General features: G+C 32.3%; 4 protein-coding genes across 7 annotated transcripts; 1 reads left to right on the forward strand and 3 right to left on the reverse strand.

The window, feature by feature from the left end:
- Window positions 1-2080: 2080 nt before the first annotated feature.
- On the reverse strand, window positions 2081-7258 carry Bma-syg-1 (Uncharacterized protein; the record flags this gene model as incomplete). Of its 4 annotated transcripts, none has more annotated exons than XM_043073873.1 (14): window positions 2081-2107; window positions 2679-2900; window positions 3020-3129; window positions 3233-3355; window positions 3559-3721; window positions 3842-3928; window positions 4534-4711; window positions 4960-5107; window positions 5240-5348; window positions 5747-6005; window positions 6173-6269; window positions 6471-6668; window positions 6751-6973; window positions 7121-7258. In XM_043073873.1, 14 exons carry the CDS (start codon window positions 7256-7258, stop codon window positions 2081-2083), a joined length of 2082 nt encoding a protein of 693 aa, XP_042929807.1. The 4 variants fall into 4 exon arrangements, with proteins under 4 accessions (XP_042929807.1, XP_042929808.1, XP_042929809.1 ...); XM_043073874.1 differs by having other exon boundaries at window positions 4960-5113; XM_043073875.1 differs by lacking the exon at window positions 2081-2107 and adding an exon at window positions 2352-2360.
- A 10383-nt stretch (window positions 7259-17641) lies between these two features.
- Bm1272 (Uncharacterized protein) lies at window positions 17642-18465 on the reverse strand (the record flags this gene model as incomplete). The annotated part of the gene is made up of 2 exons (XM_043073877.1): window positions 17642-17726; window positions 18398-18465. The coding sequence occupies 2 exons, from the start codon at window positions 18463-18465 to the stop codon at window positions 17642-17644; spliced, it is 153 nt and encodes a 50-aa protein (XP_042929811.1).
- A 2006-nt stretch (window positions 18466-20471) lies between these two features.
- On the forward strand, window positions 20472-21719 carry Bm2139 (Uncharacterized protein; the record flags this gene model as incomplete). Its single annotated transcript, XM_001899108.1, has 3 exons — window positions 20472-20571; window positions 20950-21152; window positions 21540-21719. The coding sequence occupies 3 exons, from the start codon at window positions 20472-20474 to the stop codon at window positions 21717-21719; spliced, it is 483 nt and encodes a 160-aa protein (XP_001899143.1).
- A 1334-nt stretch (window positions 21720-23053) lies between these two features.
- Window positions 23054-23982, reverse strand: Bm1880 (Uncharacterized protein; the record flags this gene model as incomplete). The annotated part of the gene is made up of 3 exons (XM_043073878.1): window positions 23054-23057; window positions 23623-23822; window positions 23899-23982. The coding sequence occupies 3 exons, from the start codon at window positions 23980-23982 to the stop codon at window positions 23054-23056; spliced, it is 288 nt and encodes a 95-aa protein (XP_042929812.1).
- Window positions 23983-25073: the final 1091 nt, after the last annotated feature.

The following is a 25073-nucleotide window of genomic DNA, read 5'->3' on the forward strand; positions in this document are numbered from 1 at the left end:
TAAATATGTTATTAATGCGGATGACCGCATTAATTTGCTCCATTTGAACAGTTCCGTCTTAATTGGAGGACCGGCAGTTCATTAAAGCAAATTATAAACATGAAACAGTTTCATTTATAAAATTTTAACCAGCTATATATTTAAGAGTTACGGTACTATCTCAGGAAACAGAAAACGGTATTGAAAGCATAGAAATATTTGAAGTTAACGATAATGAAATGAAAGGACAGAAACAGAATATCAGGTGCGAGATTCTGAATCCTTTTCATATCATTTGAAGTGAAGCCTCTGCAACGCTTCAATTGATTACAGTTAGATATCAGAATCGGATTTTAGTGTAAGATGCGCATTGTTAAATGAGTTTGTAATCATGAAGAGGAAGGGGATTAGGAATTTCAATTTATGGATCGAATCATGATATAAGAAAAACAGAATTTCGTGACCGTAAGAAACCTAGCGTGGTTTTGCAATGGTATTATCAATTCTGCGGTACCTTTTTTCCACCTACATACTGCTTCAATAGACCGAGGCACGTTAATGGAATTAGCGAATGATTATCACAAAAAAAAATTTTCAAATCTCTCTAAGGAACTGTAAAAATTTTCTATAAAAAATATCGCAAGGCCTCTTAAACAAGTGTAAACAGTATTCACAAAAGCTATTTACTTTATGCTGTTTTGTTAATCACTTGACTTGAATTTTATTTTAGAACATATTTCTATGAACATTAGAAAACGTCAAAAGAATTATAGGATATAATACAGACTTATATAGTAGCACCAATACAAAACAAGATTCTATGCGTTTCATATGCTTTAAAAAGCCTCCATATTTTTGTAAATATCGTAAAAATTTTATCCAATTTCTTCAATCACTCATGAAGGAATGAAAGTACAAAGATGAAAATTCAAAAAGAGTAAACGTTAAAAAAAATTTACATGTTAGATTTGCAGCAAGGGAAGATGCAAATGATTGAACTGGCAACTAATTATATAAATCAATCTCAATTAACAAGCAAAAAACGACCAATTAAACATGATTACTTTTTTCAAATTTAAATTAACTGTTGGATCCTGTAATGTAATACTCGAACATATCTTAGAAGTCGGCCATTTACAAAGGTCTGGTTCAAGATTAAATAAATCAAGGTCTAGATTTTCCAAGCTAATTATTAAGTAACAAGAAATAATAAAAACAACGAAGAAACATTCAAAGATGCAGAAACAGTGCACCAGAAACCGAAAGAAGATATGGACTGCTTAAATCTTTAAAATTAATCGCTAAACTTACAATGCATATAATCACGAAAACGTAGAAAAGTTCAAATGACGTAAAACAATGAATATAGCTTTAACAGTTAGGGGAAATAAATCAACTTAGAAAAAAGATCACAGTCATTAGGAATGGTAACAATTCATTCTTTTGCTTTGCAAATTGTTATGTGCATTACATTTTGAAATTCAAACAACTATAGTAGATTACATTTTTTAGGGAGCTTAGGCTTCACATAATTTTTATTTTTGGTCACTTTACTGAGCTATTAAGTTACTATAAATTCATTGTTTAAAGGAATGTTACAGGTTTTACATTTTGTGTCAAATGATAGACAGTAAAATTTACTTGAAAAGCTGGTGATTTTTTCCGAAAAGCGAAATAACTTCCAAAAATTACAAGATGTATTTCAAATTTTTGATGCGAAAGAGATGCACAGAATTTGCAAACTTACTATAAAATTTTTAATAAAGTATGGAATGAAATTTATAAAATGATCATGAAATGAAACGGGTGTTAAATGACAACTAAAAACATTTACACAACAAAAGTAAATTTTCAGTTAGCTAAATCCTTCAATTTCTTGAATTTTTTGATAAGTGCATTTACTAACGAAGCACGCTCAAATATGATATGTTGTTATATATGAGTCTTATTAATAATCCCTTTCCATTCTAGATCGCTTTGCAAAGGAACTGCACATTCCACATCTGATATTGATAATTTAGATATTGTTTCCGGTACCACACATTCCTGGATGCTGATTTTGCTTGTTAAAGATATTTGATTAAACTTAATTCCCAGCGTACTACACAAGAATTGATCCTTGGATTGCCTTAAGAAAGTGAATGCAGACGTGACGTTAAAGTTTAATGAATTCTTAATTTCTTGAATGTTTTGATAAGAGGGTTTACTAATGAAGCACGCTTAAATATAATATGTTGTTATGTATGCGTCGAGATCTGGTTTATTAGCCGCTGTTGCATTCGTACTGCACTGTTATGCAAGAGAGCTGCGCATTTCACATCCGGTGTTGAAACTTTAGACTTTATTTCCAGTACCTCATATCCCTGGATATTCTATCTGCGCTGAAATTTCTACTTTTTCCGTTTTTGCCGACTAGTAGAATCTCCAAACAGTCGTCGAACAAACTAAAGGGATGCCGGCAAAAGTTAACTAACCCGAAATTCCCTAACCTAGTAAATGGTTACGACCACTTATGAGACGTGGGTAAAAGGCTAATTCCGATGTAAACAACTAGAACACGTGCAACTAGGAACTGATAGCACAATCACACTCCGAAAAGTGAAAACTTCGTTAAAATAAATTGTAATGTGAATAGCAACAATCATACTTTAATCATTACTACTGCTGGTAAGAACAAAAAAAGAATTAGTGAAACCTACCTTTGAATTCTGATAGTGACATGGTTCAGATATGGTAACAGCGGCAGTACTTGAACTTGATGCAAAACTATTGTAGGGATGACTAATGTGTTGTTCATTTTGTTCATCGGTGCCACAATCAAAAGAATGTGAAGCACAAGTTTTGTAAATGCTTCTGTTAACAATCGGTGAACATGACAAATAATAGCAGTTTAGATTACTTTGTGGCATCGTTATGTAATCCTGAAATGTCACATGTCGTGCATATTCACATATCAAACATTACAATTATATGGTTCACTTTCTAAAAAAAGTAACTTACACTTTAGAAAGTGGAAAACTTTTTCTTATAATTAACTAACTTCAGAACAAAGAAGTTGATGACTTTCATTAGATGTAGAATTATACATGTCGGTAAAAAACTGATTGCCAATAAGCGTTTCAATTTTCACGCTCACATCAGAACGATCATCTAAAAAGGTGAATATAAAGCAACAAATGACAGCACATTAACGGTAATTGGTGATATAACAGAAAAGGAAAGATGTTTTAAGCGCATATAAAAGATATCATACCACTGAATTGAGCAGTTTTGTATGAATTTCGACGATACTGCCAACAACTACAGCAACCCATGATGAATAAAGCTGAGAATAGCAGGAAAGCGACTGGAAAAAAATACTGCGGTGGTACAAGTCCTGTAATTATCAACTTAATACATATATCAAGTTCTTTATAACGATATTTTTTATCCATTTAATATATCAAAAAGATTACATTTGTTACAGTTCTTTGTGCTAGTTTTCTACAAGTATTTTCAATCTGCTACAAGCCCGAAATTTTATCGCTCAAATTACTGAATTTGGTACAAGTTATTTCATATAAAAAGTGGAAAGATTACCAATAAATGCATCCACTATGTTCTTTGATTTCAGTTGAACTGTCTGGTAATCTTTGCCCAGCTCATTATATGCAGAGCAATTGTACGTACCAAAATCTGAATCCTTAATATTTTGAATAGCCAACCGACTTTCCACGCCAAACTGTCGCGCAACTTGATGAATCTGTATTAGTACCTTGGTCACTAAAAACTTGACGCCCAGAAATCATTTCTAGGAATTTCGAAATTTTCTGACATATTGGAAAGCACTATAAAGAATTTTTCAATACGTGAAAATATTTACCTGAAAGCGACTACTTAAACGCCCATATTCAAACGTTACCCCATTTAAGGACCACAAAACATCTTGTGGTTGCGGGCGACCTCTTACCTGAAAGTATTTTGCCTTTTTACCTTTATTATTAACTCGAACAAGAAGCAGTTACTTCGTTCTTTAAAATCGAAAAAGAACAAGAAATGACAAATTATATAAAAGAAGAAATTGGAGGACAAAAAAAAAAAAAAAATAATATTCACCAAAAATGTTATTTGCACGACAAACACGCATATTTGAATGAAAACTAGGAATTTAATTAATTTTGTGTCAAAATCATTCTAGCAAATCTTTAATGTGTTGAAAATCCAAATATTTCTGCTTATGGGATTAATCATATTTTTCGCTCGCTTTAGTATCTTAAAAGCAGAATTATTTAATTTATTCAATACTTGGTTTTAAATTAACTCATGTCAACTGCCAATGATTAAAAATACCATGCGATCAAACTCCACTAATCTTGACTAAAATTACAAAATGCTGCAGAAACTTTAGTCTTTGCAGTAAAAAATTACTGAGTAAATAAATTGATAAAACCAGAAATGGAAAAAAAGTTTATTTACAAAAGTGAATTAGCAATTACTATGGATTGAATTATTCAGAAGGATAGAACATGAGCAAAATGATGAAGTGGTCGAAAACAAAAATATGCATTAACAAACCTCACAGATAATCTCAAGACTTTCTCCAACAGCGGCAACAATTTCATCGCTTAAACTGACGGAAGGTGGTCCCCTGATGTGTAAATAATTTACTAAGCGTGCAGGCGGAAAACCCTGTACTGTTGCTACGCATTCATATTCACCACGTTGCCAGCTTTGAACTGATTCAATTGTTAAACTGGAATTGCATATAAAATCTATTAGAAGTTTAAAAATTTTTCACTGCTTTGATCCTGAACCCATATTTTCAGAAGCTTTGAGCAGGGGACAAAATAATAAGCTTTCCTTGTTTTATCACCTCCTTGGATAAAATTACAAAGAATAGTGTTGATGATAGATTATGTCAAATCCCGGTTTATGTGCAACTCTCTAGAAAATTTTTAGAATGAAAATTTAGGAAAACAGAACGGAAATTTCTGAATTTACTTGTTTCCGCGTGCTAAAATTTGACTATCAGCCACTTTGGTCCAGTAGATTGTTGGTGCTGGATTTCCAATAGCTTCACAAATAAATGATGCCGTTTCACCAGGATTTACCGCTTGATGTTGCTGGCGTGACATTATGTAAGCCCCATCTACAACTGAAGCATTTAAACTTAACTTACCGACAATTCAAATCCATATTTCATATTAAATTAGATCAGCTGTAATAATTCTAATGCTATAAAAATCCTAAACTGTCTAGTAAATCAAGTGATAAAAATTACATGTAATATTGAGGATAATAGAATCAGAAGCATCGCCTATTACATTTCTTGCAACACATGTGTACTCAGATTGATGATGATCAATTCTTAACTCGGATATTGATAACGTCTGCAATGCATCCATTTATAATCATCATCCTTCGAACAAGAAAATTTTTTAAATTTCTTCTTAGCTTACAATCTCAAGTAGTATTTTCCTCTTATGCCTAACATTATACTATCCCAACAGGTTAATATACAATTTATCACCTGAACTACCTAGCTAGAACTACTATTACATCAATATTGTTTTTCAAAAACAAATCTCACATATCTAAAACTGCTGGAGTAAACGCAGCTTAACAATGTTTACTGTAGAAAGAAGTTAAGGAGCAAAGACGATTAAAGTTGAAATTGGGTGCTCATAAAACGGGACTTTGTAAATCAGGTGTTTAAATTTAAGGAGTAGGAAAACTAAAATTTAAGTAGAATTTATTAACAAAAGTGCAACAAAACGGATGAACAAACACTAGCTGTTGCAAGGATGATTTCTTTTCCATTTCGATACCATGCTATTTTGATGTTTTTGAATGGTTTAGCCTTGACGTTGCAAAAGAGTTGTGCCGAACCATGCTCATAAAGTTTAGAGTTGTTGTCCAGCTCCACTTCCACTCTTGGTGGATAATTTAAATCAAGGCGAACGGCATGTAACTGTGGTGTTATATAGGTTTCATGATTCACCAAGCATACTAAATACTTATCATCGTCCTCCATTCGAGGTGCAAAACTATAAATTACACTTTAAGAACTTTCAAATTCTTTCTTTATTCATAATAACAAAAGCAAATTGTGGAAATGTCAGTCACTGCCTTTTAATAAAAATATTGACTGCTTTCAAATTCCCGATAAATTTAAGTAATTATTAATTATTTGGAGTGCAGTTTGTTTCTTTACCTTATATTACTAATAACATTGTATGTTCGATCGTCATTAGAGCTAACATATTCAACAACGCGTGCATTTTGTATCTCTTGACCGCTGTTAGTAAACTCTGGAAAACATCAGATAAAAAATACAAAAATTTTTGGGGATTTTTGAAATTTCATTAAGGAGAAGAATGAGTAGTGAATTCTGCATTAATTTAGAAGAGTTAAGAAAACAAATTCAATTCAATTTCGATTTAAATTACTGCTCATGAATATGACAGATGCTGTAAATTTCTAAACATTAAACTGAACCGAACGAAACATACTGGAGACAGGATTGAATTTCTCCCTGCTATCGCCCAACCACAACGAAACACTTGAGGCATTTGGATCATCTGATATCAGCCATCCTATTTTTGCCTGCGGTTTACCATGTTTGCTTATGCATGATCGTTGAATGTATTCACCAACTACTGTTCTCAGATTAGATACAGGTGACAATAATTTTGGATCTTCTGGTTTAACTGCAACTGATTACAATGAAGCATTCGTGTAAATAATTTTGTAGTCGGAAATGAATTTGAAAACACTTCTAAAAGTACTCACCTAAAACAGTAAGTTTGGCGAGATTGGATACCCTCGTTGGGTTTTCATTGGCTGCTTCAATCTGACACGCATATTCATCGTCATCATCCATTTGTACATTAATTATGCGCAAATTATACTCTCCTTTACTAACCCTACCTTCCATACTATATCTTTTAAATAAAGATAAATCTCGATCATTTCCTAAGCCAAAACCATTTTTCATCCATTGCACTGCTCCCTGCTGCAAAAAAATTCAACTGAAACATCAGCAGAGCTTTATCAAGATAGAATATCTTGCCTTTTTGAAAACTTTTGCGATCCAAAATTTTCAGAGAGATTTGTTAACTACGTTGATCCTGATTTACTGCTGTGTGCTTAATGAATACACCTGTGCTTCGACACGACATTTTAGAACGGCGGTACTACCAATTAAAGCCCGAGTGTCTGCAGGGCCTTCAATAATCCTTTGCTGTGAATGTATATAAGTTGAAACAGCTATTATTATGCAGGTTGTTGACCACTTCATTCCTGAAAATCAACAGTCGTCCTCAATGACGCTAATTACACGCGTTGAACTGCACTTCAAAAGCTGATATAGCAAATTTTAAATAGAAGATTTCAAAGTCCACCATCAAAACTTATAAACTCATCCGCGCTACAATTGGATTTATATTCATCAGATATTACTATGATGCTATCTCATACATGACACTAGGTTGAAATTTAATAAAATTATTTAATAGAAAGCTAAAACCTTAGAAGAAATAAAAATCAAGGTTTAGGGAACACTGTGAGAATAATGTCTTTTAGTTTTATCATCAAAAATAGAGAAACGGGTACCAAGCTCAATTTTCCCATCTTTAAAAGTTCTCGAGCATGTTATTAAATATACACAACATGTTAGCTTTAATGCTACGTCGCTCTCAGCATGAATATTCTGCAAGAAATATTATTAACAAAAGTGTTGGAGAGTGAAAACTAATTTTTTAAAATGTAGGATAAACTTAAAAGAATTGAATCAAAGGAACATTATGTACTCTAATTTGCGAGCAAAACTGCTCTCTTCTCATAATGCCAACTTAAGAACTAAGAATTGAAAAGTGCGCAATTTTGACCGAAAATCTGATGTTGTCACTAAAATAAATGTTTACAAATATTGATTAAAGTTGATACGCTTCAGTTTTGGCAAAGCTCTGTGATGGCAGCGAAAATATTACATGGTTACTAAAACATATTTTATTTTTCCGTCAATAAAAATGATGAACTGAAATAAGAAACAAACAGTATTTTGAATGAAGAGTAAGTAAATTGATAAAAGTTTCCATAGTTGATAAAAATATTGTATTACAAATGGCTTAGAAGAGCTCAGGTTTCAAAATAATTAGTAGTATTAATCAATTTATTTTAATTGCACTTTTTATAATAAGACAAAATCAAACTGTAATCAAATTTAAAGTTGGTCCATTTTTCATAGCTCAAAATTTTATTGAAGAAAACAGTCGACATACAAATTCAAATCCTAGCAGTGATTCGGAATATGATGTGTAAAAAAGATGTCATCATAAAAAGTCAGGAAATTTATTTGGCACAAAGTATGATGGAAAATGATGGAAGAAGACAGTTACACATAATCATAAAACACAAGATGATGATTAATTAATCGAAAAAACAGAAAACAAAATGGACAGTTTTTGAACTTGAATTTCGATTCATTACTTAAAAGGAAAAAAATGTCTGCTACGTAATTCGCAAGAAATAACATTGCATGTAACTCGTTTATTTGGCCTTCTATTGTATGCATTAACTTCTCATAAAAATTGCTTCCCAAAAATTTCAGTCAAAACAGTTGAGGCAAATCGATCAGCTCTTAATTATTACCAACACGTAACACTTCAAAAGTCAAATGTAATTACTAAATTGATGTTCACTTCAATCAAATGTTATAGATAATTTGTACTATGCTTTAATCAAGAATTTAACGAATAAAATCACATTTTAAATCGCTTTTGGGATTATTAGAATGAGGATATTCCCCCTTATTCCGTAAAAATTATTTTCAGTAGCGGATGAGGTAAGAGAGGGAATGTGCTTTAAAATCGCAAACTAAAACAAATGAAGGTTGAAATAACATATTTACTGTAATTGCATCAGTTTGTCCTTGGAAGTTTTAAAAATTGTGCCGTTAATTTCAGTTGTTCAGGCAAAATTTACCAACATTAAATGATGGTGTCTAATTAAAAAACAAAAAAAAAAATCTAGTGATTTCGATTACCTTGATTAAACCAGAACTGAGAAAATCAAAAACTTTTTTTTTAGGAGCTAATTTAGGATAAGCAGAAGATAAATTTAAAGGGGCAATTTAAACTTTAGGAAAAAGAATGAATGCAAAAATGTACTACTGGTCAAAAGAGCGGAAATCTTTTTGTTAGGTAGAATAAATGGAAGAAAAGCTTGTGAGATTTCGTTGGGTGCAGACTGCCAATTTTTGGAAGACTACATAGATAGATATCGCGATATAGCAGTAACAGAACAGTTGTTTCCGTGTTTTTCTATAATAAAATTTGAGAAATTGGTGTTATTATAGAATTTATTATGGGGAATTTATTACTGAGATACTGATATTACTTTAACTCAAGAGATGTAATTAGGTCATAATGAGTTAATAACGGAGTATTTGCAAATGATGCAACATTGAAAAGCTTTGGGTAACTACAAAGCGTTGATGAGGAAGATTACGGAAGACCTATAGTTTTTCTAAGCTGTAATATAGCAAGTGTTCTCGGCAAGCTGATTTGATCTGTAGCCGAAAACACTGCTGCAAAAAATATTGCGAAAGGATTGCGATTCCGACCATGATCCTGAAATACGACTGTGGTTCCCGAAACGATTGCAAAAATTCACCCGGTTACTACCACTGAAATTATTTGTTTCATACTGTTGAGAAATAAAAACAGCATAGTACTACTGTGCTCTACTTCACCATGTTATTGCACTTGATCAGGCACTAATTTGCTGTCTTACAGATTTTGCAGGATGTCATATTCTTACAGAAGTCATCGAAATTTCACTTGTCGACAAATAGGAAATTCCAGTTAGCAAGTTTGCTTTTCTACCTCTTATTTATCCACTGGAGCTTGACAAAGGTTCTAAATCAGATAGATGTAGCACAATAGTTGCAACGAATAATAACATCCAATATTGTTGGGATTTGTAGCGTATCAAAATCAGATTGAATATCAGTTATAATTTCTAAGGTTATTGCTTCTAACATTCATTTTAGACTTTTGAGTTATAATAGCAGTGATTTTTCAGCAAAATTTAAGCGTGAAGTAAAAGTAACGCACTTTAAAAAATTAGGAAAATGATGACATCAAAGCGATTGACGAAGTTATTATCCTATAATGTTTTAGGAAGGCCTAACTGTTCGTTGATATAAAGCAGTATTGCTTCATTTATTCAGCAACAAATATCCAGGTTTCTATAGAATTTGCATTGTCTGCACGTCCCGACAACTGACATGGAATAAGTAAGAAACAATCAATACTTTCTGCTGGAACAAGGAAATATACTATTTTCATATTTCCCTAACTACTATTTCCTTTCCTCAGCTGGTTATACGATGTTTATTGCATTGGAACATCAAATTTCAACAGTTGAGTTGAAATCTACAAAATAATAGATTAAAAACTAAAATTAAAGATTAATAAGGTCAAAAAGGAAGTGTGATTTTAAATTGCGAAAATATTACAACGAAAACTATGCAAATTTGAACACTCTGCTCTGTGTAGTTGCACAAACAATTCGTAACAGATGCTATCCAGTAAGAATTTCTGAAACAAATAACAAACATTTGCAAAAGTACTTATTTAGCTCTAATTGTTTATCAGTGCTTTATGCCAGGAAACCTTAACTCATACTTTCACACCAATCTTTTTTATCTCGAATATGTTTAGATTAGCTCCACTTCAATAAGTATTATATCAAAAAAAAGTGCTGCAGTTCATATTCAAAGATTTTTAAACAGCAATGTTAAGCGAAAAGTTCACGTTTTGTTTATGTTCTGCTGGAAACAGGAACTGATTATAGCACCTGATAACCTTTTTTTTTTTTTTTTTTTTTCACCCTTTTCAGCAGGACGGGATTTTCATGTTTCGTTGGTACAATAAAATAATATTTTCATCTTTGACAAAGCAAACTAAAAATAAGTCACCGAAATAGAAAGACGAAAATGATGACCCAAAATATAAGCAACAGATTACGTAGCTAGTCAGAAATTTATAAAGAAGAATTCTCTTGTTCTGGATTCTTATCAGTTATTTAACAAACTTCATATTTATAAATAGGCGGGTAATGCTTCCATTGAATGTGATATAAGACCTAAATTGAAGATATCCATTTGAGGAAAGATAAATCCTGAAATGTTAAAAACAAAACAGGCCCGCAAAATCTCTGTGTGTGTGTTTTTCTATGTACCCATATACTTTCAATTTGCTGAATTTTAAAACAGTAATTGTTTCCAGAGTATTTTAAATCTGAAAGACAGGAGGCGTATTGCTATTATTTCATTTCACTAATTTTTTAGGAGGGTGTAGGATGCTGCATCCTTGCTTTTAATGGGAAGTCAAAGTCAAACCAAAAATGTTCAAAATTTGGTTCAAAGAGTAAAGAAAAAACTTGCCCATCTAATGTCGTCAAAAATACTTTTATCAGTGATGTGGTATAGATTTCCTGTGGCTTGTACGTAGCTTATTGCATAACATTTTACCAAATTGCTCATACCGTTTCATACTTATGTTACCCAACGTCGAATTTAAGTGTATATTTTTAATGATAAGTTAATAACAAAAAGTTGGACACCTTACGAATAGTTCAATTAGGAGAACTAAACCATTCCAAGGAATTAGAAATTGGTTGAAGAAAGAAGTAGAAAATGATTCAATACAAATATGGTTAGTTAGATGTCATTAATGAGGTCGAGATACAAGCACTTCACGATCTAATTCATTTTCTTCGTTCTCTTCGCATTTTTAACGTAATTTTACCATCGACAAAACTTTATACCTTAAATCGCTATTTCCTCTGTCTCCATACAATCCTAATTCACAGAATGTAAAAGATCGATCAACTGTCGGTGCAAACTGAAAAATGATTTTATCCAGTAAGCGACCCACCTGCTATTCAGAGAAAAGGTTCTCATTCATTGGCAAACATTCCAGCAAGTATTTCCTAAGCTGAAATCTAGTAGCCACAAATTTGTGAGGTAAATACGAGAATAAATCCAGCTCAATTCACTTTTAGCCACATAATTTTTCTGCTTCGAATCAAGAAAAATTATCGTAGGTGATAATTTAAAACTTTATAACAGCTTTAAAAGAGTAAAAACTGGGAGAAACTTTTTGTTACACTATGAGCTTCTTCATGCAAGTTTTAGAAAAAAAAAAGAAGAAAGCATTGAGTAAATAATTCAAAGCCAAATCTCTTTAAATGAAATACTTCAACTATCAGTTATAAGAGATATGATCAGTAAAAGCACGAATGGATGAATGCATAATATCATCATTATAGCAGTCGATTTCACAGAGTATATTACTTTTTAAGAATGGGACCTCATGTTTTTATGATTGTTTAATATTCAAATTTTATAAGAATGAAGCACTGAAATGAAGTATTACGGGTGTGGTTAAAAGGTGGATCAGACTGCATCTAAAATACCAGTGCTATTAAACAGTTGATAAATCAAATGGGCACTAAGGTTCTAAAAATCAATCAGTCTAACACTTTTGAATCCTACAGCCCTACCTCTTAAAATTAGAGAACGTGGAAAAAGCAGTGAAGGTGAAATAAAGATTTCATATCTCGCTACCACTTAATTGTAAAAAAAAACAATGAAATGGAAGATCAGTGTAAAAGAACGAAAAGGAAGTTAAAAATTGAGACAAACCAGCGATCTAACTTTGAATTGGCAGTTAAGAATTATCATCTGGAAACTGACTAACTCATATCCAAATTTATTAAAGTATATTTCTGAACAAAAAGAAATTATATCGTAAATGAAAAGGCATTTGGTACGACAGGTATTTGCAAAAGTTCAATAAGAACAGAAATAAGAAATAAATTCAAAGATGGAGTTGAGAGAGACAAATGTGCGCAACGATAGATGATTATTGAGTTAGCTGAGGCAACTGGTGCGAGAGAATTGTTGGCTATTGAGCATAAACACGTTATCATTGAAGACCTTCAGAACACACAAACCGACAGCTGACTTTTAAAAATTCCGAATGCACCAATTCTACTGATAGCTCGATGACAGATCTGGCGATAATTTACAAGAGAACCATTCATTTCTAAAGCATGTCAGTATCTTTTTCTTTTTTTAAAAAGTCCATTAATTCCATCTGGCCAATGGTAACGTTGAGATTCATGAAACATTTTCTCTGCTTACAAATAACAAAAATTATCAGATAGATAGTTAGAAAGCAGAGGCACAATCGGCAAAGTAGTGGACACTAAAGATTTAAATATCTAGTAGGCACTAAATGGAAAGAAATACTGACATGTCAAAGATTTGTTAGCTTACTGCCGATTGAGAATTCGCCACACTGAGAATACTGAATCGCTCGATAGTCTTTCAAAAAATTAGATAGAATGAATGAGAGAAGTACACTTAACATAGAGACATACATAAGCTACATGAAGTGATTGATGTTGGTGGTGGCAACGTTAACGGGGGTAACTGTTGGGTTAAATTAATAGAAATAGAGAACCAACTGAGCTCTAGGCAAGTATTATTATATAGGTGTGTAGACATTAAAATATGAACATTCCATTTTATCTATTTCTCCTACTACCTCAGTCTGTCTCCTCAGATTGTTTCCCGTCTGTATGTCTCATGTACTCGTATATTCGACATGTGAATAAAGTGATTCCCCTCTCAAAAAAAAAAACAATTGTTTATGAATAGAAAATATAAACCACACGTTAAGAAAATATCTGTCCAGAGTACTTCATTAATTTCTAATGAGTAAAATCATACGCCGCTTTCCTTTCTATCGCAATACGCCTTTTATTATTTCGATATTGATTCTTTGTTTTTAAACTGTTTCACTTCGCTACCTATTGCATATCGTTTTAAGTCAAAAAGATAATGAAATCCTTTTTTTACTTTTTATCGTCATTTCCTAACTTAAATAGATAAATTAGAGCGATCACGACTTCTTCATCACTTTGAAATATGTATTTGCTCAGATATAATGCACTACTGATAATCTCTAATTTGGTGCAGTACTCTTATTTCGTTGTTCTCCAGACCAATGCAACACATATCGCATTATCTAATTTCATCCTTTGTTTGAACCACAATGTCTTTCCTTTTTCAAGTATTACAGTTCTCACTTCTTTATGCTGTGCTGTAGTCATAGCTTCTCCTCCATATCATCTTTTAACTATAAGAGATAAACGTAAAAAAAAATTTAGGATGAATAATCATAATCTTTAGGAGGTTGTAAAAGACAACTTGCGTATTTAAAATAATCAAAAATCTCTTAGATTTCCTACAATCAAAGTTCGCCTCGTTTCCACATACTGAAAGTAATTGCAAAATTTTTAACAAAAATTTTGCAATTTACTTCAAAAACCTGCAGAAGATTAAAATTTTGAACAATTGCAAAATGCAAAGAACAGCCGATGGAGATAAATTGTGGAACCTTTTTTTACTCAACTGCTATATCAAACATAACTCTTTTAATTTTGAAATAATCGCTTCCGGAATAACATCGACAAGAGTAAGAATAAATTATCAAACATACAAAGAAAAAGGAAGTAAACGTTATTGAAAAAGGGAAAGCTTACATGTGAGCAATGCGAATGAAAAGCGCATGAAAAAAACGTTGTTTGATATAAGAGTTGATTAAAATTCCTAAGATGACTGTACGCTGTAACTCAGCTCAGCTCTTCACAAACTACGTCTATCGCGAAACTCGAAAATTGTATTAATCCAGAATATTAAAATGTATCTTAATTGAACACTCTTGAAAAAAATGTAGAACTGTTTCAAATTACTTCTGATTTAAGCAATCATTATTCCAGCATTCATCCTCCCATTGTAGCTGAGCTTATGTGATTGTTTAGAAAAAAATTTTGTTTTTAACTGTTAACAAAGAGTATGTGCATTGTTTATTATGTTAAAAACTACTCCTTTGTTCCAAATCGAATTTGCTTACAATGTCGAAATATTGTAAAGGTTTTCTAATTTAATAGTCATTGTTGGAGGAGCTGATAATATTAAAATCATCTCATATTATATGAAGAGTAAAGATCATCTGATAGCTCTTTACTCAATGTAATTAGGCACTTGTTGCAAATCAGTTTGCCCATTATAGAGCATTTAAAAATCCTTTTTCTCAATCAGTTTTTTTAGCAGCAAGCTATAATTCGGCTGCTCTTCCTCACTCATAGTTCATTTAATTTTTCTAAGTTCCTCATCGACTTATTTTTGTTGATACTCTACGCTAGCGAATAAAATCGTTACAACAGACCTTTCATTCAACGCATTCATTTATGCTAACTATAATAACAAACAAGGAAGGCTCTTGAGCATATGAAAGTCTAATTCGACTCTAAGCCACGAGTTATATTCAGACTGAACTCCAAATTTCACGACAACATCTTCCAGAAAACTGATGACAAAGACAAGAAGGAAAAAGGAGACACTAATAGCCTTTCATCTTTAACGAATAAAGTTTCATACATATCAGTGCAGCGAAAATGACAGCGTTCAAAAATATACCTAGATGGAGGATGTAACTTAGGCTATCGAAATTTTCAAAGTGACTGTTTTTGTTTATTGGGAATGTTTCGATATTCTTTGAAACTTCACTGTGAATACCCGCAGGTGTTGCATCTCAACTATCGGCTTCACTTGTCTGAAATAGAATCAGCTCTACTTTTTTCTTCTTTGTTTAGGATCGAGGGACTACTTTTTCTAGTCTTTAAGTAAATAATGCTCAGTTTTAGAGCAGTAATCTCGAAGTCCAGAATTAACTGTTTTGATAAGCACAATTCCGTCATTGTGACTCATTTTATGCTTCAAACCGTTTATGCTTCATGATTTCAACTAATAAATTTTGGTAGTGCCGTGTTTCTTACCATTAATGTGCAAAGTATTCAGTGATAATCAATCTCGTAGGCAAAAAGTTAATGGAATTCCTTATCATTAATGAAATATGATTGCTTTATTTTCCCAAGATTACATTTACAACTTCTTGGCATTGAAAGAAATAAACTTTGTGTACATAATCGAGGGCGGTGAACTCTTAAAGCTGCGGAAAGTTCCGCTATTTACTCATTAAAATTTAGAAGAATGATGTCATTAGATCCTGATTTAATTGCAAGTAATAATATAATAATTTCAGCTTGCTATTTCCCTCTTCCTGATTTTTTTTAAACTGATATCATAAAGGAATGGAAGGAAGGAGAAAAGAAAATGTATGCTGGACTAATGCCAACAGATGGTTGCTTTGTGAAATTGTTTTATATTGATAAACAAAGACTGTCTGTATCTCTGCAAATCACACTGTACACTGTCTCTGGAGGCACCCATTCTAAATACTGAATTAATCTACAAGCCATAAATAAAAATCGCTTCCACTGTTTTGATTTTTTTTTTGCTGATTTTGCCTGACCGATATTTATATTCATTCCACCTTGCTGTCCTTAATTTGATTTGGAATAATTTCACGTTTTCAGCTGCTATTTTACATTCTAGGAAATCACAAAAAAGTAAATGGCTCAAAAAAAAATGCACATTTCATAACTTCTTCTTTAACATAAACATTAAAAGAATCAATTTTTAATGATTACAACAAGTGGTAGCTGTAGTAATGTGAAATCAAATACTGGAATGGTAAACTTCCCTCAAGAACAGAAGGATCATAAGCTTGTTTGGAGTATTGGCATGTAATTGCGTTAACACCAAGAATTGGTGTTGCTTTGCAAGTAGGCTTCATAGAAATTTAGGTGCGTATTATTATTCCTAAAGAGTAGTGGAGGTGATAAACAGGAACTGTTTCTTCCACAATTAAGTTTTGCAGTTAAGTCTTTCATAGCACACCTTGTAGAAAATGTCTATAGCGAGCACACACATAGAATAGAGACCCAAAGCAATTTGCAGATTCTTTCCTAACAAAATTTAATGAAGAGTTTGTTCATGAATGACTTTCAATTTGTACTACCAAATATCTTTTGCAATCGTAGATTACGATGTCAACAGCAAATAATTAATGGAAGTTGGGAAATATTTATAACAAAGCTTCATTATGTTATATAAAAGTGATGTAGTTCGCGTTTTTTTTTTTTTTTTCATTATGATTTTGACCAGAAAGTAACGAATAAGCAGTGAGTGGTGGTACACGTTATGATATTCAAAAAGATTATAATTACCAAAAGTTGCTTTCTGGGAAGACTAAAATTATCGAAAGGGTTAGAAATTTATGGAGAAAATGAAATTCATATAATTGAAGTAAGACATGCACAACAGACAACTCAAAAGACGACGACAGCAAATACATTTTCGTAGTCGTATTCAGATGCTATTAAAGCAGAGTGACAATATTTTTGTGCTGCTTCCCAGTTAGCATCTTGTTGTATAAAACGGATCTATATATTTACATACATGCATATATATGTCATGTATGTGAGAATATATCTGCATTTTCGAGCTGCAATAAACATATTATATGCATATTATATGTAGAAACGAACAAATAAATTGGTGGACGATAAAGCAATTAAGGACAAATGGAACAGTGGGTGAGTAGTGGGTGTTAGGATAATGGCTTGTTGTCGAGAAAGTTTTCTTCGAAGATTAGTTAATTGGAAACGCTAGACGCACACTGTGTGATTAATTGCCATTTCAAGTGCCAATTGAACATATCACGAGAGGCAAGACGGCCTCATCCTTCCATGTTTCTACCATACTGAACTTCACTGAGAAGATCCTTTAAATATCATTGATTGCAAAGTGAAAAGTGAATAGATATATTAAACATATTCTTCATAGATATAGATAGAATAGATATATTAAATGAATAGTTATATTAGACATAAATATATTCCTCAAATCGTAACTAAAGCTTTTGTGATCATAGAAAGCGATAAAATGAATCACTGACTAGTCTGAGAAATCGACCCTTAAATCAGAATTGAATAAAGTAATCAGTTAAAAGCAAAACAGAGAAGAAAAGTTATTTAAAATAATCCGCTCTTTAAAAAGAATCAGTAATTTCATTGCATCAATGTGTTCTGTAATAAGCAAATGACAGATTTAAGAGAAATTTGTTATTTTTACTGCGTTGTTATATTTTCTATTAAAATTAGTTAAAAAACAAAAAGTACTATCTGTCCGGTCTTTTTCTTCCAAAGGATTGAAGTAGATAAAATTAGTTTACTTTCTAATGTTGATTCAGTCAAATTAGTTGCGGGAACATCATATATATATATATATATATATATATATATATATATATATATATATATATTTATTTGCAAAATTGCATCATTATTATCGCATGATATCGGCACTTTTCTCAAATTGCACAGTAGATGACATCAGGGTAATACATCAAATTCGTTGCAAAGTTTTATGGTAAACCAATTTTTAAATGAATACCATTCAGTATTTCGTTGAGATGACTGAGATAAAAATATTCCTTCTGTGCTGCAATTTATCTTGATCATAAGCTAAGCAGATACAAACGACCTATACCTTTATCGCTGAAAATATAGAATTTAAAAAACATTCTTTACAATTCGTAAATATTTTATTTCAGAAGACAATGAAGTGCGTTGTTTAATATGAAAACAATGTTTTTTAGCACTTAATCGCAAATAAGACGCATAGTAAAGTTCTTATTATCAAGTAATCGAAAGAAGTACTATCAAAACTGAGCACATAATTTATTGAAGTTAAGAAATACAAATTGCCCTTGCCTTTACTTCAATTCACTTATAATCTTTATTCAATTCTTCAAAAACCAGAAGAATATCAGTAAACCAAGATCTATGTAACTTTAGGTTTTGTAATTTGTTCAACTTCTGAATATAAGCATAGGGAAGAAAACTAAACTGAAAAGTTTCCCTCTTTAATAAAACTGGAAGAGATCGAAATCTCTTTATGTAATATAAGTAACCATGAAGTAACAAAAATATTATCGATTTCAGAAATTAACAAGTTTCATCATGTTTACTACTGCTTTCACCATTGTTATGTTTCATGATTTTCTTGTTATACAATGACGAAATGAACTTCCGATAGCACATGTTATCCATTGTATAAATAAAAGTCGCTTATCACCAAAAAACACCATTATCATTTGCTACTTAATACTATAAATCGCGAAATGAAATAGAATGAAATCAGAAATGAAAAGATGACTTTGTTGACCAATGATGTAAAACTATGAACAATGCAGTTGGAACGATAAACAGGCCACCGGTAAAACGACAGCAAGCGTTAATCAAGGCACTTTCTTTCCAAATCAATCATGGTTTGATTGATTTCTTTGCATGCCTGGGTTTAACAAACACAAGCAAATACGCTTTTCTGTTTCCTAATAATCATATCATAGCCGAGTAAACGATTACTCAATTGAATAACCGATACACAACAGATCTCTAAGCTTCACTTCCTAAACTCTCATATACCAAATAGCCTCTTCTTTTTTAAACACATTACAGTAATATTGTTTAACTAAACTCGATTTCCATAATCCAAAATCTATTGAATAGAACTAATGACAGCAATATGTAAAAAATTAACAAGTTTTTTAATCTTAGAATCTTAGATATAGACATTAATGTATGGAAATGTACAAAAGATTCCAAAAATCCTAATTAGAGTTTCAAAGCCATTTTATCTAATCACAATATTTAATTTGGATCACGTGCTACAGTTCTCGCAGATGAAATTCGGGAATTGTTGGCAGGAAAAAGATTTCAGTTAATTTCATTTGATGGACTGTCTGGGCTATAGGAAATGTTAGGAAAATATTATTTCAACTTTGTTGATATAGTAGTACTGAAAAGGAACGCAGACACCAACAGCAACGCATTGTTTGAGGAGAAATTTTTTCACTTATCAAAGCGACCCTTAATCGAAGTACCCTAAAATCTTATTCGATAGATTTAGAATTGTTGTAACTTAGTCGTTATAATAATTATACAACAAGTTTGTTATGCTCTAAATCTTATTTTTACTATATAGTTATGGAAAGTTTCTAATTTAAATTGCGCCTTATAGTGGTCGGCAAACCTGTAAAAGAAGTCCATGAGTTTAATCAAATCACTCAGCATATTCGTGAAATATATTTAAAAATTTTTTCAAGTGATTTCTATGCGGTCTTTCGGGTCAATTTCAATGCATATCTTAGAAGGGAAACCAGTATTCAACAGTTAATACATCTATATCGACCAGTCTGATAACTGGTACTCACAATCACCATAAAAGAAGTTCCTCGGATATCACCATTTGGTGATCGCCACAGTGCTCAACTTCACTTTACAAACTTAATCGGTCTGTTGAACACTTTAATCTGTTTCATCACTATCACCAACATATCAGGTTGTTTACCGTTTTACATCTTTTTAATAAAATTTATTTGGAACACACACTAAGTAGCTTTTTATCAGATTTTATTGCAAAAGTGTTTCATTTGCAGAAAACAGTCTGAATTTTGTTCCTCAAGATGTCAGTAACCTGGTACCTTATTTTAATGGTGTCATACGTACTGGTCAGAGGACAAAATAGAAAAGAAACCTTGGAAGGCTTTAAATGGTCACGATGGGGTTTGCTCATTGAAAAATTTTTTTTAAGCATATAAAAGACAAGACTTAGCAGTAAATTTCTCTTTTATTCCACGGAGAAAGTTGGAAGGAAACATATCCCTGCAAAGTTTTGCTCTTACCCGGAAAATGCAAAAGTTTGCTAAACTGCTCCATAATTGTCTTCAGGAAATCCTTTAGTGTTCAAAACAAATTAATAAAGGAATAAGGGGCTGTACCCGTTACTCACTGTACCTAGCAAATAAAAATCATTGTTGTAACTAATGCCCACAGTTGGATTAAACGAGGGACTTTATCGGGAGATCAAGCAAAAGGAATTCTGTTTTCTGCTTATCACTCTTTTCTAAATTACTAAAACTCCTGAGAGCATATTTGTTTCAGAAGAACGAACGATCGATTGCACGACACAAGAGAAAGAACCAGATCAATGCACGTTGATAGCACGAAATGCCAAAATACCTCGAGATCCTACTAAATACAAGTGCCGCCGTGAGCAGATGCCAGTCAATAGCAGAAATATATTAGCACAGAATTCCACAAGACTAGCATGCCCTATTGGTTGTGAATCCGACAATAAGCTTTCTGTTACTTCTCAATTCTTTACTCACTTATTGTTTTGACATAACTTCCTCTTCCCCTACCGAACTAATTAGTTAATTACTTCAATCCACTTTTCAATTTGTTGTTAAGGACATCACGCGCTAAGTATTACATATAACTCTTTGTCATTACTTCCTCTATCTTTTTTAATTACGCCAGCATCTTTTAATGTCTAATTTAAGCTTATTAATCTAGCAACTTCGTTCTAGCATGGAAGTTACATGAAACTTATTCCTTCCAAATGACAATGTGACAAATGTCCCATAAAAGAGTTCTGAGTGTGCAAGTTGCCAAATTTTAGCAGCAGCAAAAGCCGGTTATAAACAGATTGATTGGTAAGCGAATTTCTTACGGGTTTACATATTTTACAGGTTTTGGTTAAATCACCTCAGAATAATCATCTATGTCAAAAATACTATACATACGGAAAATATCGCGACCAGAAAGAAGGTGAATGGTACCTTTGGTTAACGGAACCATGTCGAGCAAATTTAACAACATGGTGTCGTTTCAAGGATATTCCACTTTTCAACCCAAAAATTCGACATTAGTGATCCATAAATGTGCCCCTTAGATTGATGTCATTTGCATTCTGAATTAGTTTTCTCCAAAATTCTAATAACGGTAATTAGCAGTTGCTAGTAAGATAACGATCAATCTTTAATGAGTTAAACTGAATAATGTTGCCTTTATCTTTATATGTTAATTCTCATTCCAATCTAGTATGAAAAAAGTATTGAAGAGATTCGGGGTATTCTTATAAACCGGATCCAACATTAACGCAGAAAGTACAATAGGGGATAATAATGATTATCATAATAATTTGACTGCTGAAATCATCCTTTGCGATTTCACCAATTTAGATGGTAAGGTAGTAACAGGATTGAAAAGTAGTGTGTTCCCTTTTCTAGTCTCTTTGGCCATGAATTTAGCCAGCTTTGCCAAGATTTGTGAACACTACTTATTAGCTTGCTTGAACATATAAAAATTTGATAGCAATTAACAATTAAAGAGGAAAGAAAATTTATTACTATACACAGGTCATGAGACTTCAAGTTCTGGTCTAAAGAATGAAATGAACACCTATAATACAAATAATAATGAATTAAGAGTTAATTCCATAACTATTTTGGACTTGAGGACCAAGCAAAAAGATCCCAAAACTCCAAACATTTACATTCTTCCTTTATTTTTATACTTGTGCTCTTCCCTTATTCCTTTTCTATGGAAAAAATAGATACTTTGTCCCAGTAATTTATATCTAAGTGTCGAATAGTGCAATTCCACAAACCTGGAATTTTACACAAAAGAACCAACCAAACCATTTTACCACAGCAACAAAATTGATGGAATTACTGATGAGAACGAAGAAGTAATCCATTTGCAATAAAAAAATTAGTCATTGTAATCGACTTGAACTGAATGTTGATTGAAGCCAATTTAGAAATATATTTTTGGCATTTGAAGGAAGCATCGTTAGCAAATGAAGTGTTAATTTATATTCCGATTCAAAACTACTTTTAGCAGTCCCATCAATGCAAGTAGTTTCATGTAATCTGTTGACAATTTTACACTAAAATCAGACAACACGCCACATACACAGCATTTCTGAATCCATTATCCAGTGCTCCCTCAATGTACTGTTTAATATCCTGCCATCATTTTTATATCCATTTTCCACAAAAAAAAAAGCTGAATTTGAAAATCCCTTTTTTCTCCACATGAAAAAAAAAAAAAAATGGCAAAATAGCGATCATATTTAACAAAGATGCTCATGCAATCTCGTCCTGCTGATTGTTGTTTTGAACAATACAATCCTCGACTACCACATTTTTTTCTATTTCACCCTTCTTCCACTTTGTCCGCCGATTTTGAAACCAGATCTTTACCTAGACAAATAAAATATTGATCAGTCACTATTAAATCTTTTTATTCGTTTCTTCCAAAACTTATTTTTTTTAAGAAGTGAAATAATTTTAAAAAGTTTCGTAACAATTATCATGATAATGGTAACTGAACTGATACTGTCGAAGGAAAGTAAACTTCCCAAGTTAGTGATTTATAAAAATGAAAACGATCGTTAAAGTTCTGCAAAGTGAAATTAATGATTCCATTTTCACAAACTGTTATCTTCGCAAAAGAAATGAATAAGACTGCAAAAATTATTACTAGCAGGAGTAAAGAATGAAAAAATATCTCTTGTACGATCAGTTAATTGGGGCTTTAAGATCATTTATGAATTATGAATGTCGCATGAGAGATTCTAATAATATTATAAATAAATCCTGTTTACTGAACACATCTTTCCTAATAAAACTATCGTCTATTACCAGCAGTTGATAGTACTTTCAAAAAAGAATAAAAGTAATTGTTCCCGTCCTCCTATACTTCCATTACAAGTTTAGCAACAAACAGAACACAATTTTTTGTGAATCAACAACAAAAGAGTAATACCTGCGTTTCGGTAACATTGAGTAGCTTGGCGAGTTCACTTCGTTCACAAGATGACAAGTACTTCTTCTTCTCAAACTGTTTCTCAAGTTCAAAAATTTGTCGGCCAGTGAACGTTGTTCGCGCTTTTTTTTTTTGTGGTTTATTGAAAACAGTTTGAGTTCGGGACCACTCCAAATCTTTTCCGATGCATTTACACCTTTCTAGAAAATTAAGTTTTGGGAACAAAAGTTTGAAAGCATAAATATCGACAAATTAATGATTAGTCAAAGAGCTCACATAAATACCAAACTGTGACCCAGAGTCTGTGATTTCGTCGAAAACTTCAGTGAAGGGCAAAAATTGATATGAAATGGTCCACATCAAATCTGAAGCGAATGAATTTTAAAAAGTATAAAGTGGAAATAGCATGCCTTCAGAGTTCACTTGTGTTACTGACGAACTGTTGGACAAGATATCCTGAATGGTATACGAGCTTACAGATTTTCGAGCCGGTGTTGGAATCAGAATAGGTGGGCATACGAAAGCTTGTTGTAGCAAAGAAAGCAAGTAAGGAGATATGACCGGTAAAACAGGTGATAGTGATGATGAAGAAGATGACATGGATGAAGTGGGCTGAACCTCAGCCCAAGTCTGGCAAGATGCAAACTGACCAATGACTGGATTTGATGTAATTCAGCTATGAGCCGCGATCGAATACTACTCATCAAGTGTCTTGGCCAGACCCACAGATCCATTTAATTACTTGCCATTCATGAAAGCGTCCGTAGAATTATAATTTGGGATGTATTTTACAGCTCATTCTCCAATAATATGAAATCACTTATCAATGGCTCAGAACACTCTTGGTCGAAGATGCCATTCAGCATCTCGAAACCAAGTTCATATATTCATCACAGCAGCTGATTAAATTATTCAAAAAAAGAGAAATAGGAGCGGAGCTTATTCTAAAACTTCATACAAAACATAATCTAACGATACAAATATAAGAAAATTTACTAAGCGTGGGTCACACAATTTGTGATGCCGAATTGAGCCATTCTGCTAATACATATCCCTTTCCAAGGACGGGATCACGAAAGTTTGGTGCAAATGCACATTTCCTGTACTCCAGATTCATCACATATACCGAAAGTTGTCCATAATACAGAGAGAACTGGATTACATCTGAGATCTAAGAGATACAAAGAACCACAAAGACACAATGAACATCACCTTACTCTATCTAACGAATCCTCACTCTCTATCAGTACTCTTTGCATTGCATGCATGTGAGAAGACTGCTAAGTACACAAACAACGTACCTTTTGTCTCTCGCAATGTCAGCACTAAAAAAATGAAAGAGTTGCAGTAGAGATATCATAATACATTATCGGCTAACACTCTTACCATTTCATTGCATATGTGTTTTTTTCTAAAAATATTCAAATGTTAGTAAGTTTGCCAACAAGTTC

This window comes from Brugia malayi (assembly GCF_000002995.4).
Source record: "Brugia malayi strain FR3 genome assembly, contig: Bm_v4_ChrX_scaffold_001, whole genome shotgun sequence".
Lineage (NCBI taxonomy): Eukaryota > Metazoa > Nematoda > Chromadorea > Rhabditida > Onchocercidae > Brugia > Brugia malayi.